Genomic DNA, 17,099 nt, shown 5'->3' with positions numbered 1-17,099 from the left:
TTTTTTTACATCAGCGTTCCTTGGTGGGATATGCACAGCTAGTAGCTGTGGTGACCTGTGGTTTTCCAGTCATCTGTTAGGTAAATTGTAGAGATGATCCTTAGTGGCTGAACTCAGTGCCGAATTGTGGACCATCACTGTCATACACAATCACTCACCTCAAATACAGAGGCAGCATGTGTGGGCTTCCTTAGACACAGTCTCCTTCCACCTGGAAGTCTTGTCGGGATAGAACTCAACCACTTTCAGGACTTCTACCAGCACAGAATTTTCATCCAAACTTCATAGATATAAATTAAATATTCTTTTGTTTAAAGTCAGTGCTTAACATTACAAACTTATTTGCAGAGTAGTTTTAGTGAATTGAATACAACTGAATTCCAAAGTTTAGTGGTAAGACCAAGATTAGGTAGAATTTCTCTCTTGCAGGCCTTGGTAACAACTTTGGGTTAAAATTGTTGATTCGTGGCTTTTGGCTTCGAAAGAGATTATTTTATAGATAACTGACTTCATAGGTGGTATATGTATTGGGGAGGATTTTTTTTCTGGTTCTTTCAGGTATTAACAACCCCAAAAAGGATGTACATGCCATTTCTCACACTACCTATTTCTCAAAAACACGCTATGAAGTAACCAGATGTGAATCAGAATGTTTTTATTCTGTGCAAATTTGTATACAAGCATTCTTTTTCCTTACTGAAGCTGAGGCAAGATTCAGATTTCTTAAAAAGCACATACAAGATCCTTTTGTCAGCATATAAAGGAGAGGATGTGACTTTAATATTGTGTTTTGGTGCTTATTTACGTGAAGACTGCGTTCTAAGGAAGAAAACGTGAGTGATAGGAGTACGATCTAAAGGTTTCTGTGAAGGTATTGGTGAGGAAATGGTTCAAGGATCCTAAAGCTGCCTCTAATATTGCAAGCATTTATACATGTTAATGATGTTGCAGTACTTACCCCTGAATTGGGAGGTCAGTTTGGTAGTGCTTAGGTCCTCTTCTGTTTCTGCAACTCTGAGCACGCGTGGGGACAAGGATGGAGCATGAAATGCAAAACTCAAATGAGTTATATTGTGCTGTGAACTTCCTGAAAATGTGTCTCAGCCCTCAGGAAGCAAAACAACTAAAGTCACTTGAGAGGAACTGGTACTGGAAGATTTGATGTGTTTTATGGGAATAAATTCAAATAGAGATTTCCAGATCTTGCTTGTTTTATTTAAAGGACCACTTCTGACTTTTAGACATTGATGGTAAACCTCCTGTTATACTGAACCAGAATTTAGCTTTGTCCTGGTTTTGGCTGGGGTAGAGTTAATTTTTCTTTCTAGTAGCCAGTCTGGTGTTGTGTTTTGGATTTAGGATGAGAATAATGGTGGTAACACACTGATTTTTAGTTGTTGCTGGGTAGTTGTAATGCTTTGCATTAAGTCAAGAGCTTTTCAGCTTCTCACACCCTGCCAGGTGCACGAGAAGCTGGGAGAGCACCGCCGGGACAGCTGACCCAGGCTGGCCAAAGGGATGTTCCGTGCCATGGAACGTCATGCTTTGGATATAACTGAGGAAGTGAGCCAGGAGGCAGGATTGCTGCTCGGAACCAGACTGGGCATCAGGTTGTTTTATTTTCCTTTCACATGTAGTGAGCAATTGCATTTGTGCATCACTTGTTTTATTATTATTTCTTATTGTTTATTATTACTTATCATTGTTTATTATTGTTATTATTCTCTTCCCTTGTTATCCTATTAAACTGTCTTTATCTCAACCCATGAGTTTTTCCCCATTCTCCTCCCCATCCCACTGCAGGGGGATGGGGTGAGTGGCTGCGTGGTGCTCAGTTACCAGCTGGGGTTAAACCACAGCAAGTTCCACTCTTGGCTCTAAACAAGCAAAATTGTTGATAATGTGCTAGGAATGAGCAGAAACGTTTTGTTCGTGGTTGGGTACAGAGAACAAATATGAGATTTCCTCACTTTGAGTACTGTATGTACGTTCTGAGCAACACTAACCAAAACATGTGTAGACACACAAGCTGTGCCTTCTCCTGCGCTGTGACTCTCTTTCAAATAAAGTTTACTTCCTGAAGGCAGTCTTTATTTTTTCTGCATATTATATACAGGTTCTCTTGTCCTCCCTTTTTTGCTGATGCTTTGCTCTGTGAGTTGCCCCACTGAAGTCAGCAGGAGCAGTGAAAGCCTGAGGTATTATTCAGTATCAGTATTTTGTGTCCTCCACACGCAAACCTTCAGGTTGTGCTATGGGACCCCTTGTGCCCCAGGCACTGGGAATCTCGGGACACGCACGTACGTATGGTCGCTGCTGCAGTTTGGATCAAAGCCCTTGTTTATGTGGTCTGAACAGACAAGGGTACAGATGGGACCAAGGCTTCAGCGAGCAAATTTGCTGCGAACAAGCAGCTTGGAAGTCTCAGGGTTTTGTCGTCTGAAGCTGGCTCTTGGACCTGCACTTCACCCTGCAGCACAGAAATAACCACTAAAAGCTGGAGGGAGAAAGGGTTAAAGAGCCTTCCCTTTCACCTTATGCAAATAGGCAAGAAATACTTGGACAAGAATGATATGTCAGGAGTGCTGTTGGGAAGAGGAACAGTTGTTTGTTTTTTATCCTCCCCCAAAGTACAATCTATTTAAATATTTACCTGATCTCTTGCTAAAAGGCTTTCTTTTCTTTCCTATACTTTCCTGGTTTATTATTAAGTTATGAGTGGGGGGAGAAATTTGTAATTGCTAATTCTTCCACTTTGATGAAAAAGCATATCTATTGTTTTATTTACTCACAGAAATACGGTGGTAGTGTTTTCTAACATTTAAATGATTTCACTCAGGCTTGTGCTTTGCTGTTTAATATTATTGCTTCTTCTTTTCATGTACTTTATGTATTTTATAATCTTAATAGGCTATCTGAACACACAGTAAAAATAGGAAATTTCATATAATACAACCTTGAAGAGAAAGCAGTGGAAGACTAATGCTATATGTAGATAATTTCAGAAGATTAATATAGATAATAAAGCAGTCATAAATGCAGGAATTATATATTCAGTATTTTATAAACAGTTCTGAATGGCCACTAGGTCCTTCATTGATTAACACACACCTGTTCTAGCCTTGGTCACAGCCTGCGTATCTGTTCTGCGTAGACTCTCCTACTATGTCACTGCATCTAAAACTGTGTAACTATTCAAGGTATCTATTTGTAAGTGTTAGTTTAAAGGATCAGCAATGTTTAATGACATGAAACATCTTGGATTACAAAGCTTTTGCAGGGATGGGAAAAGTAAAAATAGAGCTCCTTAGGCTCCAGGGGAAAGACTTCAGCAAGTGGTTAGTATTACACCTAGGAAGTCATCTTTTTAAATCAGTGGATCATAGGAGACACTGCAGTTTAACATGTCTGTAGTCTTTGTTGGACTGAGGCCTTGACCATAAATCACAGTTCAAAATTAAAGGTATTTCACTTCAATGTAAAATGAATTTTACAAGGAACGTGTTTTGCACACAATACAGACCTTCAAGGCACAATTTGAAAGTAATTTAGCATGAGAAGGAGTCTCTATTTCATTTTAGAGTAGACAGTATTTCATGTTGTCTTTTCATGGACTTTATTTTGTCAGACATGCAACTGATGTACAAGAAGAGCTGTTTGTTTTTGAAGAGTAGTATGTATGTACCCTAGGTAGCCTTCAAAAAGTAAAGATTCACCCCCTTTTGTTGAAGTGACTGACAGAACTCCGAGAGGCTTTGGCAAGGTTGGTACTTCATTCTCAACAGTTTGCAGCTGTTATTTTGGAAGTAATCCTTACTCTCTATAATTACCCATATATAATCCCCTTGTCAAAGACTGTGGCAAAATTTGCAATTAAAAATTAAGCAGAAAATATATTTTAGTGTACGTAGGCTCAGGTGCAGGAAAGCCTTTAAGTATGTGCCTGATTTTAAGTGGCTATACAGTGATGGTGTGATCTAAATCTCAAATACAGCTAGATTTTAGCTAGTAGCCAGAACTCTCTTCTGTCTGGATGAGACCCCCCACAGTTTAATGTTGAAGTGCCTTTGGGCACTACAAATCCCAGGGAGCATTGCCATTAGCAGCTTTGTGCAACCGGATTGGCATCCTGCAGGGACCAATGGCAGGCAGAGAACTGAAGAAAATTCATGTGTGTCAGCTGCCAGTATTAAAAAGCACTGGAGAGAGCTGTAGACCTGAGTGGAAATTCCCTGTTTCCCTGGGCTACTTTGAAACCTTTGTGTGAGCTTTGTATCGATATTCTACTTTACACCCTCTGTGCCTCGGCTTGAAAAAGCCCGCTGCGCTAGTCCAGATGGATGCAATTCTGAAGTGCAGACCAGATGACTTGGACGATTACTACAGCTTGCTAGGATGTGATGAACTATCTACGGTAAGAGCCTTCCCTGCCTCCCTCCAGGTTAATAACATTTTGAATGTGCTTGTCTGTCTATAGGGGGGATTTGAAGTTGTTTATCTCCACAGGCAGGACTATTTGAAATGCATTGTGAACCTTCTTTCTTGCCACTTATCTTTTAGTATCTCCCTTTGCAAAGCTTAATTTTCTGATCCGTATACCGACGTTAAGAGCTTAGAATAAGGCTTATACTAGAAGTGTCTTATAAAACAAGATTGAGTTCATATAGATAATGGTTTTTTCATTAGTTTAGTTCAACATGTGATACGGTTATGAATCATGAGCCAACTGCATCAATTTGACAACATCCAAATAATATTTTTTAATATATTTTCAGTTTTAAAAAATGAAAAAAGGTATTTATATGCAAGTAATATAATGAATGTTCATAGTTGTAGGTCACTGATAACGCTATTGAGTTTCTCAGGCTTTATACATATTTTTAATTTTTTAAAAACTATTCATTGGTTGAGAGGAAAAAAAACCCCTCTTTTTCATTCATATTAATGATTTTTAAATGCTAACTTTAATGACATTTGAATACTAGTTTTATTAATTTGTTTTGGTAGCAGATACATACTTTAGAATGAGATCTAGCTAAGCAATTTTTGAATGATTTGTAGCTAAAACAACAAATGTTCTTCTTCCTAAAGGTGTCCACATAACATTTTTTGGATAGTCTCAGTTTTTATATTAAATGGGCATGTGTTTCGATTTTAATAAAGCAGTTTTAATTATTCTGCTATAATGAAGGATGTATTCAGTGTGGATAAAAGCTGTATTTTGCTCAGTAAATTTAAAGTTAGCATCTTTGATCTGTTACGGAAGGCAATTTAAAGCTTTTCCTGAGATAACACCTAAGAAGTCGTCCCAGCAGAGGGCGGTGTTAAAGTTTCGATGTAGGCTTCTTTCCCAGATGCTAGTTCTCTTTTTCTACCTCACGCTAATTCCTTAAGGGCTTAGCAATTCATGAATAGCTCAAGTACATATGATAATGATTTTTCAAATTGGTTAAAAATGAAATTAAAAAGATGGAATAAATGCCAATAGGTCCTGAAAAACAACCTGCCAAGTATTGTTGAGAGAAGCAGCAGATGTTGCTAGATTGTTTTTGATGTGGGAGTAGAAACACAGATCCCAAGTTGACTGAGTACCGTGACTGCCTTCTCTCAGGATGGTACACACAACTACTTTGAACATTTAACAGAATTTTGAAGCATTACGGGTGTTTTGCAATCACAATACTTTGTATACGCAGCAGCACAGGCTTCTTTAGGCGTATACAGCACATTCTCAGCTGCAGTACTTTCAGCTAAGGTGCTGAATATGCTGGTGTTGATCTGACCGGGTTAAATTTAAGCACAAATAGTCTCAATTTCTACGGATTTTCCCCTGTATCCAAGTAAATACCCATGGTCATTCTTGGCTTCTTGTAGAATTGAGCTCATGGACACCTAGTTCATCTTCAGACTTGAGAGGAAGAGGGGAGATTTAATCTATATCCTTCTTCTAGGAACAGTGTTATTCATATGTAGTGGGTATTGGATACCTTTCTTGGTAAAACATATCACTGGATATTTTATATAAATTTCATATATTTTGTAGAAATGTCTTATAAACTTTTCTTTCTACTGTTTTTTTTTTTTTTTTAAATGGAAGACTTCCACACTACCCCTCTGCTACTGTCCATATCTTAAGTTTAAAGTTCCCCTTTAAATAACTAAGTTTTAGAGATGGTGGCTAGCTATATAGTAACCAGTTTCAACAAGTTCTCTGTAAAATGTATATATTTTTAAGTGTCTTACTGCTGGAATTATACCACTTTGTATCTGTCCCTCTGGAAGAAGTTACCCAGAAGAAGAGCAAAAAGTGTAGAATTCTTAAAATACTACTGTAGACCATATTTTTCCCAGCATAATACAAGAAAATTTGGCCAGCTAGTTGAGTGAACTGTAATTTTATTCTTTATGGTACAATAAACTGTGTAAGAACTTGTAATTAACAAATAAACCAATCCATGCCAATATTCTAATATTGATTATAATTTTTTTCTATTCCAAGCCAACCTTTTTGCGCAGAAAATTAACTTGAGAGGAAGAACGTGAACTGCTAGTTATCTAGCTTTGTGGTATCCAAGATGGAAAGTCATGTGGTACTGGCTAAATTTCCTATGTAGAGAAAGCCACCCAACCCCACAACTGATCTTCAACAACACAGAAGGTCTTTGCTTCCTGCAATGAGACTTGATTAAACAAAGCGAGGAGCAACTGAAGCGATGCATTTTGCCTATGTGATCAAATAGGAAGAAAGGGTTTTGCACACATGATCTTTATGCATTTTTTTCTTAGAGCCAACTTGCCTTATCGGATGACTGAGCTTCACAAAAACAAGGATAAGTGCATGGAAAATGAAATTCAACAAGCGGTGTCACTGACAGATGATTGTTGTTATCTATTTTGCTTGTACTAAAGCCTGTAAAAATGACTAGGAAAAATCTTTCAGCATTCTTCATTGTTCTTCCCAACCCCTTTCAAAAAGCAAATTTGAAAATCTTTTCTCTGTGTATGTATTTACTCACTTTAAATCTTGACATTCTGTTTAGGTTGAACAAATTCTTGCAGAATTTAAGATTAAAGCTCTTGCATGTCATCCCGACAAACATCCTGGAAACCCCAAGGCAGGTATGTATTCTTCCCTGTTTAAAAACAATCTATTTTTTTCTTATGTTAACATCACTAAGATATTAAATTCAGCCTTAAAGCTTTACTAAATATTCTTTTCCCCCAATATATTTTATTTTTTCTGTAGGACTTTCAATTTTTTTTTCTTTCTATGGTAGAATATCTTTTAATCCAGAAATTTTTTATGGAGTGTATCCCTTTCTAGACCTATGAAGTTGGCCTGCTTCCATGTTCAATGGGTTCAAGTGCCATACTTGCGTCAACTAGTTAATTTGCTTCCATGAACAAGCCCATCAGGAACACATTAAGTGTACTTTAGTTTCTTTTAATGTAATTTAATCACTGGAAATAAAGAGGAGCCAGCATCACATGAGTAGCCATCTGTTCGCAGAATAGCAGCTAACATTTGCGTTTATGAAAGCATGCAGCTCATCGTACCTGTGACAGCTAAGCAGCACCTGAGTTACTTCGAGACAGTCTTAGCCATTCATAACCACAAGGTAGCTCTAACCAGTGCTCCCTGATGTCTGAATAGTTTATATTCTTATAATAAAGGTTGTTCTGATCATAGTTAATGGTCCCCACCAAAAATTTGTTGTAGAATAATTAAATATGTTTCTCATTTTGATTAATGCACAATGGTTTTCCTTTGAATTCGTCCTTTTAGTTTAATTACAAACTGAATAACGTAAGCATAAACTGAACACCATGGCCTACCTACTTGTGAGAGTTTGACCTCAACCACGCCCTCCCCTGAGACAGCAGGGCTGGGAGCATAGCGCAGAGCTCTCAGCAGGGCTTGGCTTTCCTGACTGGTGTGCCATCCTAGCCTAGTATCGGAGAGTTGGCAAGGTGGGGTTGAAAGGTGAAATAGGTGGGATCTTTCACTTGGAGATTCCCTGACAAGGAACGCCCTCAGACTTGGTGTTTGAGAGACCAAAGGGATAGTCTGTACCCTATGACATCTGCTCAGCAAGAGCTGAGAGGGAGGGGGGGGTGGTATTTGTTTTTTATGATCTTTGTCTTCTGGAGCAACTGCTTCCCAGGAAGTGGCTGGACATCGCCTGCTGATGGGAAGTAGAGAATAAATCTTGTGGTTTTCCTTTGTTTCTGCACACAGCCTTTTGCTTTATTAAACTGCATTTATCTTGACCCATGAGGGTTTTTTCCCATCTTATTTTTCTCCCCTCCCTGTCCTGCTGAGGAGTGGAGTGATAGAGCAGCTTGGCGGGCACCTGGTGTCCAGCCACCCCATCACATGTCAAAAAGGAGGCCAACTGCCGAATGTTGGAGCAGTTGTGTTTGTCAAGAAGAAATATTTTATGCTCCATTTACCTGAGCATGCTCTATTTACTTTAAATGCCTTTTTACAGTACTGGTGAAAGTTTACATTTTTTATTTCATCAGCTTAAAGCTCAATAAAGAGTAATTAAAGTAGACTTTTTATTTGTTGAAAACTAGTGACACTAGAAAAAGGAAACCTAATAGAATGGCCCTCTCAACCTGTTGTTTGTTGTGTGATTCATGGTTATCAATTTTGGTTAGTGTTTGAACTTAGTGTATTTCAAAAGAAATCTCTCCAATTTGTAAACTGGAATAAATGAATAATAATAACAACAGATCAGTGTAACATAGGTGACTCATAGATAAAATCTCAATCTTTATGACCCTTCTACAAATAGTAACATGCAGCTGCACCCTTAGTAACCACTTAATGAAAATTACCCTGTAGGGAAAAATAAGAGCTCTCATTCATGCAGTCTGGTATTCAAGATAACATTTTAGCATATGTAGAAGGCATACCTAATAAAATGCACAAGTTAGTTAATTTCAACTGCATTTAGATTCCTCTTTTTGCTTGTCAGTTTTTGCTTGTCTTTTTTTTTTTTTTCCCCACTCACATTTTCTTGGTGTTGTGCTTTGCTCTGACTTCTGTGCTGCTGTGGATGTGTGTTCCTTCTAAGCATCATTACTCTGATTTCCCTTTTTAAGGTTGTCTACAGGCAGGGTGACTCATGCCTTTTGCCTGCTGTACTCTGTATGTTTCTCTGAACTTAAAGTTAGGAGATTTCTGAAGCCGGTAGACAAATGACCTTTTGGTCCTCATTTGAAAAGGATGTCAGTTGTCCACTGAAGGTGCTATCATCCTAAAGCCACTAAAACTTTGCAAAGCTGTAAGCTGAACAATCACACACCTTTGTCACTTGGCTCTCCTATCTCCTCAACTCTGTCTGCTCTAAGCCATTGCTGGCAGCTCCCCTTTCACATCTGAATTAATTTCTTTGAAAACAAATATTTGCTTTAGTAACTTTTTGGTTTGTGTTCTAGTGGAGAATTTCCAGAAGCTGCAGCAAGCTAAGGAGATTCTTACTAATGAAGAGAGTCGAGCACGTTACGATTATTGGCGACGAAGCAAAATTACCATTCCGTTCCAGCAGTGGGAGGCCCTGAGCAATTCTGTGAAAACGGTTGGCGTTATCTAAGTTTGGGCTTTGGGAGGGAGAGGGGCTAGGGCTGGTCCAAAGACAATGTTGCAGTGAGTGAGGTGATGAGTTACACCATTTCTGCTGCCGTAGTGGGTTTTGGGGATAGGAACAGTGCAGAGTGATTCCTGCACGAAGGAAATTTGAAGGCTATAGAAGCCCATGCACAGAGGGGTTTAGGCTAGTAGTTTTAGAGTGATTTTATCAAGTTGCTGCTTTTATGTGCGTTATATGAAGTTTAAGTAACTTCAGGCCTGTTTTCAAATGCTTCAGTACACTTTGTAGGAACCTTTTATTTATTTTCAAAGCTAGGATCTTTGTATACTATATTCTCCTTTGGCTTATCATGCTATCTGATTAAATAAAGAGCTCACTGAAAAATTCAGAAGGTAGGCAGGCTTCGCACAGGTCTTTGGAGGGTCCTTGCTAGGCTAGTGGGGTGATTTGTGACAGACACATCTTCTGAGGGTTGTTTTCCCTCCTAATTTTGCTAGTGAAATAATTTGGTAGTATGTTCCTAGTGGATCCTAATTCCATAATGTTTGGTGTTGGGTTTTTTTTGTTTGTTCTCCGTTACTAGGGTGAAAGATAGTTACAAATGTGCATGGTCAGATTTTAAGGCAGGTGAATAAATGTTTCCCTTGCCAATTCTGCCTGCCTCAATTCTATTTAGGAGAGAAATTTGAAATTTCAGAGCCTCTTCAACTAAAGCATTATGGCTGAGCTTAAATGTTTGCTGGAAGTATCCTATCAAGCTTAGCTCAGTTTCAAACAGAAATCATCCCGCAGACAGTAACAGTAAAGCTTTCCAAATTGTCCTGCTTTCAAAGGGCACCTTGAAGTCAAAGACAGCTTTGGAAAGGGATGTTTTCTAAGTCACTCAAGCCTTCTCACAAAAGTGTCAGAAGTCATGACAGAAGAAACTGGACAAAAGACCCTTACAATTCTTTGATGAATTTTTACACTTTGTTCTTCATCCCCACCTGACATAAACGTTCCTCTCAAATGCTCTTTGCAATATGAAACCCTGCTTTCCCCTATCCTACTGAGCTGTGAGCTTCTCTCTAATATGTGCTTTGCTTAACGATTTATTACAACAATCATGAAAGAGAAGTTCATTAAAAATCTTTTAAAGCATAGGAATTAGTTCTTTGTTTGTTATTTTTGCATTTCTTTAGTCAATGCACTGGGCTGTCCAAAGTAAGAAGGACCAAATGCTGGAAGCTCCTGACTTGAATAATACCAACAACATAACTAATGAGATTTGGACCCAACAGACTGAAAACAATGAAGACGGATTGTCAGATGGGAACAGGGAGCAAGAAGATGTTGCAATTCCTGATGTGAAACCACAGCCTTCAAAGAATCCAGACTCCCCGAGTAAGTGAAACCAGCAGTTACAGAAAATTGCAGTACCCAGGGATTGGCCTGAAATGGAGGCTTGTAGTCATGAGAAATTCTGCAGAATAATATGTTTAACTGGTAGCTTTTTTAATGTGGTTTTGGGTTGGGGTTTTGTTTTGGGTTTTATGTTGTTTATTATTTATTTGATTTTGAAGCTTTCAGACCTTTCTTCTTCTCTAACCCGTGTTTGCTCGCTTGTTTACTAGTAAAACCAAAAACTGGAGGAGAAGAAAAAAAAAAATCTTCTAAAACTGAAATGGAAAGTTCAGTTTAGCTGCTATGTCAAAATAAAAAAAAAGGCAATTATTTTCAGTGTGTTTATTTTTTTTAAAATAACTTTTAAAGATGTTAAATAAAATATTCAGGTATTGTTGTGTTTTGTTGGGTTTTTTTAAGCCAGCATTCAGTACTTATGCACAGTTTGCATCTGATGAGTTCACGAGAACTAAAAATTGAGACTTGGAGGCTTCTTTTGCATCTGAACAGGTCTTCTAAAAAATAGTGCACGCACCACAATAAATGTGTATTTCAAAAGCTGTCATCTGGCCATTTAGTATCTCCTGTCTGTTGTTTAGGTTAATATGTCTGAATCAAAGTTTACTTACCACAACGGTCACCCTCTGTTCTGCTTGGTCCTTCAGGAGTTTTATAATCTTAGGCTTATGTTATCAGAGAACTATTATTAAACAAAGTCCTGTCATTTTTTCCCAGCTTGATCAAACAGGAAATTAAGTTGAACTGTGAGGGTAGCAAAACCTAATTTAATCCCAAACGTTTGTGGAATGCAGAAAATAGATAAGAAAATTCTACAAACAAATGTATGTGAGGCATAAGTGAAAATTTTATATTTTAAAAATATGCTTTATAACATTATACTATTTTATATTGTTTTGGCAATTAAATAACAGTGTATCCATTCATAGTAACATTTCAAAGTACAGAAAACATCCCCTTGTTCCTTGTAACAGTGAGCTTTCTTTGCAGGCATCTTCTTTCTCATATTTTTTTTAAGTTTTAATTTAATTTCCATAGATTTGAATGGGAAAAAAAAATCAAACCCATCAAATGTCTACTTAATTTATCCAGTGGGCATTTATTTATATTAATCAATGTTAATATTAGAATCTATTTATTTGACAGGGCCTGTATGCACTTCAGTGTTCATACTTGATGTTAGAATGTTGAAAATGCTTTTGTTTTGGTTCAGGAAAATGTGTTATACTGGATTCCACTTTTAAACTGGGATATTTTCAGTTCCTTCCTGCTGGTCTGTAAGAATTATGGACTACAACTCCATGTAGCTATTTCAGCCTGAATAAGAGATTTTAACACTAAGTTTGGTGCGATGGGTTTCAGCTTCCTGATATAAGATCCCATTTTAGTATTAACAGCCCATAGATCGTAAAAACATAGTGCAGGGTCTGAAAAATTCCCTTACTCCCTTGTGCGTGGAAAGGGCCATCTGTACCTTCCCTCCACGCTGCTGCCTTTCACGTACTTATTATCGTGTCACCCTCTCGCTCTTCTTCTTTATACTAAGCAAATGCAATTTGTTCAGTTTTAATTTGTAAGTCCTATTTTCTGGACTGCCATCATCCTTCCTGTTCTCCTGTTGAAACGGTGCCAAGAATACAGAGGTTGTCCCTGCTAGTGGAGAGCACTGGAAGTGACCAATCTTTGACATACCTTTTGGGGGGGAAGATTATAAAGTATTATTTCAGACAACTTAGTTTTCTACATATTTATAATAATTTACTTGCCTTTCTCCTTTTTTCCCCTCAGGATTTTCAGAGGCAAATTACTGGCACTTGCGTTTCCGCTGGTCAGGGGATGCTCCATCAGAGCTTCTAAGGAAATTCAGAAACTATGAGATCTAAAATGCAAAATACACGAGCGTGAGATCATCTGTTCAACAATTCAGCTTTTTTTTTTTTTTTTGTCAGCAGTTATAAGTTATTTGGATTTTGCATTCATTCATTGTGATGTGAAAGTTGTTTGAATACATGTCTTAGTACAGATTTGTTAACACACATGCTGTGAGCATTACAGATGGAGGTCTTTTTGTTTAATAAGCAAACTTTAATAAGCAAAGCCTTTTTCAGTATTAACATAAAGTGATTTTGTGAAGTTATCTAATAGCTTATATATTGTTTCTTGTATTCTTAAGTATTGTGTAGTGAATAATGTTTTTCTTAATACTGTGCTGTTATAAAGTATATGCTCTTGGTAGAACCAAAAGTCAATGTTAGACTCCAGCATATCATCCTATTCAGTGATGATCTTCCAAAATGAACTAAGCAAACTGTGCTTCTTTGTAAACTATATGTACTCTGGTTCACTTCTCCATTGCGTTGTACTTACTGTAGTGATTTATAATGCGTGCATGCACAATACTATTACAAACTTAACTTATTGGAGAATTGTGATCTTATGATATAGATGAAATAAGAATCTGCTTATTATCCAATAAGGTCACTGTGATATATCAAGCACTATTAAAAATCACTTGTTTTCTATCTCAACAAGTACACTTTTTGTACCAGCTATTTATTTTGGAAGGGAGTTCCAGAACTTCACTTCTCCAGTTAGCAACTTTCTTCTTCTTCTTCAGATTTATTGGTGGACAGCTGATACCCCTTGTACGTGTGCCAGCATTGTACTGTGGCTTACCAGTCATTTCCCTCTCTGCTCTGGCCTGGTAGGCAGGGTCTTATCTGGGTTTTGTATAGTGAGAAACGAAGAATTGGGCCAGTCAGCAATAATATGTACAAAATCTCACGTGAAAGGTTTTTTGATATTTTGGGCAATTTTGCAAATTCTACACTGTTTATTTATTTTGTATTTGCTTTCTTCTTTGTAAACCTGACTAACGGGTCAGGTATTGACATTGTGGTTTTGTGTAGACAAGTCATTCCATCAGCAACAAATAAAACTGCATGCATATGGAAAGGAGTTGCTTTCATTTTTTAAATTGAAATCTTCCACCCACCATAGAGTTCCCTTTTGAATTTCTTGTTACTTGTGCCCTCAGTGGGTAAAAACCTAAGGGAGTCCAGTTATGAATCCTGGGCATCTCCATGGAAAGTCTAATCTGAACGCTACAGTCTTCTCCTGACGTGGAAGCAGTATGACAATGTCTGCCTCTCCCCGGAGCGGCGTGTTTGGGTCTGCTGTGCAGGGCTATGATGTGCTGACTCACCTACTGTTCGTCTCCCGTTTGGTGCCTATTTGCTATAAATTGTAACACAAGTGCCTGCCCACGGATCCCTGATAATACATATATCTTATTAACCTCATTAGTATATTTATTCTGGTGCCAGTTGTCTCTACAGGGGCTTATGCCAGTGTTAATGCTAGTTGTGTTTGTACCAGTTTATAAACTCTTAGAGTACTGGTGTTCTACTGATACAGGTACATTGATCCTAGATTTGATGGCAATAGCTAGTTTTGCAGCACATCATCCTGCTTATCCAAAATCTTTTCTTTTTATTCTACATGTTTTCCCTTTGCATATTTTGAAGCTGAAAACATCATAGAGATGAGATTAATAATTCTCTGTAATATCTGCTAAATGTAATTACAAATTTTCTTCTAGTACATATATTGCTTTCCTTTATATAAAGGTATTTGCTCAAGAAAGACTTTCAGTCTGCTTTATGGGGAGGGACTTGAAAGAATGTCAAACAGTAGTAACAGAAGAAACTCTAGTTCATGTGAAGGATACTAAGTAATAGAGTCCAATTCTTCTCTCTTTAACAAAAGATGGAAATGCAACCAGCTGGAGTACTTTGAATGGGGTGGCAGCTCAGATTCTCCTCTCCTTGTTTCACTTGCTTGTAAAGATAGAAGGGGGTAGGTTGGATGGATGATTTAGCACCTAACCAGCTGGTTTCCCTTGAGAAGTGAGTATGCAATATACCTTTGAACAGCAAACTCATTTTTCATGTCATTAGAACTGATGTCATTATTAGCTAACTATTACATGGTTGTTTTGCCAAAGCATCTCTAGATATTTGTTCTGGATGAATAACTGCAGCTATTTGGAAGACCCTTAGCCCAGCGAAAGCTGATGGCAAAACTTGTGTTTTGCAACATACCTACTAGAGATCAGTACTCTCATTTGTATTTGCCCTAGTGAAGGGGCAGATTATTAACTGGTGCTCTAGTACACCGATACAGACTGTTTCTATTTATGTATACCTTTAACTTGAAATGGTCCAACTTTCTGTATTTCTCAAATAGAGTTGAATTAAGCTAGTCCTAGCAGAGCAAACCCAGAGGTACTGGAAAGCAAGAGGAAGCTGTGCAGCCTGTTTTGCTTTTGGGACAGCATTGGTGGGACCTGACCCCTTGGCCAGTAAGAACAGTTAACTGGAATAAATGGGCAGCCCTCTTCTCCCTCACGGAGAAAGGAAAGAAATAAGCACCTGACAAATTACTGAGTGTTAGATCATTCAGGGCCCACCCCCCAAGCATAAACTGCTTATCTTTTTTAAAAAAAAAAAGATAGTATTTCTAGAAGTTTTTTTGCTAATAGCATGAAAAGATCCAGCAAATGTCCCACATGACATTACCCACAATAACGTGGAGCCTTGGCCTCTGCACTGGTAAGCACATACCATACTTGACATGCTTAAATGTTAATTGGAGCAGGGGTTGTAAGGTGGATCTCTCAAGCTCTGTGAAGCTGTGATTAAGAGACAATAGAATCAGGCATACGTGGTTTTTCAGTGGCCAACAGAGAACTTAACTTTCTTTGCAAAGTGGAAACAGCTGCAAAAGGACAGTTGTGGGGTGGGGAACAACAGCAACAGCCCCAGATACTATATATTAGAATGAGGGTCTGTGAATCTTATGTTGAGGGAGAGAGTAGTTACCTGTGAGGGATGGTGAGGTCCTGTTTTCTTCCTGAGGCCTTCCTGTGAGTTGTTCAGGTAGGTAACAAAGGGTCCCAAACCTTCTGGGTATCTGAGGGGCTGATCTGATGTGTGCTTCTGCTGCACAGTGACTGAGCATTACTATGCTTGAGTGCTTTGTAAGCTAGAGCTCTAAATTACTTGGCTTAGTTTAGTATGAAAATAAATAGACCTGTGAAGTGAGTCTAGATCTTCTGGGGTATAGCCAAAAGTATTGATTAAACTTGACCATTACTGAACTTGTGAAGGTTGGTGAGATTTCAGCTGGAAGTTATGAGATAGCAGATGGGGGTGCAGGTGGATGATGATAATAAGATACAGAGAATAGGGCATGTTGTTAAATACTGTGTTTCTAGGTCTCTGAAACTGTATCAATCAGTTTTGTAATATCAGAAATTAAACAACTATTTAGCCAGCTGTTTGCAATGAAACTAAACAGCTCTGGGTGGTTCTTGAATTATATAAAACTAATGTCTTTAATTACTGCTGTCATGTCTGTTCTTGTGTAAACGCTGAATATATAAGATTGAGAATGTTCCAGTTCTTCACAAACTTCTTGTTTTGCCAGTGTTTGCCAAGTTGTTTTGCCAACATTTCCCAAGTGGCCATGTTAAAGTTTGGATGAATACAGATAGTACGTGACTGACAAACTCTCAGGCTGAGTAATGCTGAATGATAGGTAGGGTTGTTTCCTGAATACTTGTTTTTCCCTTTGAAGGATGGGGGCGGGGGGGGGGAAGGCAGTTCTATAATAGAAGCAAGTATCCTGATGATTAAAGCAGATACTGGGTAGCTTTAATTTCCTGAGCATGACCATTGCTATCTTGCACTTTCATATCCTGAAATGAGAAAGACTGCTGGGAAGTTAAGCAGTGAAGCTGTTGTAAAGCTGATGAAATTACACAGCAAAAGATAAAGCAACTCAGTAAGTTGTCAGCCTCTGTCACTATCAGATGGGGTGATGTTTATCAGTTAGTTTATGCTGGGTATTTTTATTGTAGCACAGTGGACGTGCTCATCCTGCTGTTTTAAGAGTTGCCAATCCTCCCCCTCCCCGATGGCAGGCACTGCATACGTTTGTTCTTTCATCTTCACTATATTAGTCTCTTCTCCCTCCCATGTTTAGCAAAGATGAGACTCCTCATGAGCTCTGTCTGGCTCTGAAAGGCTTGTGTCC

General features: G+C 38.2%; 1 protein-coding gene across 2 annotated transcripts; it reads left to right on the top strand.

The window, feature by feature from the left end:
- The first annotated feature begins 1,461 nt into the window (after positions 1 to 1,461).
- Positions 1,462 to 13,955, top strand: DNAJC12 (DnaJ heat shock protein family (Hsp40) member C12). Of its 2 annotated transcripts, none has more exons than XM_075758862.1 (5): positions 1,462 to 4,414; positions 7,041 to 7,119; positions 9,448 to 9,587; positions 10,880 to 10,982; positions 12,789 to 13,955. In XM_075758862.1, exons 1-5 carry the CDS (start codon positions 4,337 to 4,339, stop codon positions 12,881 to 12,883), a joined length of 495 nt encoding a protein of 164 aa, XP_075614977.1. In that variant the 5' UTR covers positions 1,462 to 4,336; the 3' UTR covers positions 12,884 to 13,955. The 2 variants fall into 2 exon arrangements, with proteins under 2 accessions (XP_075614977.1, XP_010296526.1); XM_010298224.2 differs by having other exon boundaries at positions 1,664 to 4,414; positions 10,781 to 10,982.
- The last annotated feature ends 3,144 nt before the right edge of the window (positions 13,956 to 17,099 follow it).

This window comes from Balearica regulorum, chromosome 7 (genome assembly GCF_011004875.1).
Source record: "Balearica regulorum gibbericeps isolate bBalReg1 chromosome 7, bBalReg1.pri, whole genome shotgun sequence".
Taxonomy (NCBI): domain Eukaryota; kingdom Metazoa; phylum Chordata; class Aves; order Gruiformes; family Gruidae; genus Balearica; species Balearica regulorum.
Note: the sequence above shows the minus strand (reverse complement) of the source record. Positions and strands in the feature narration are given on the sequence as shown.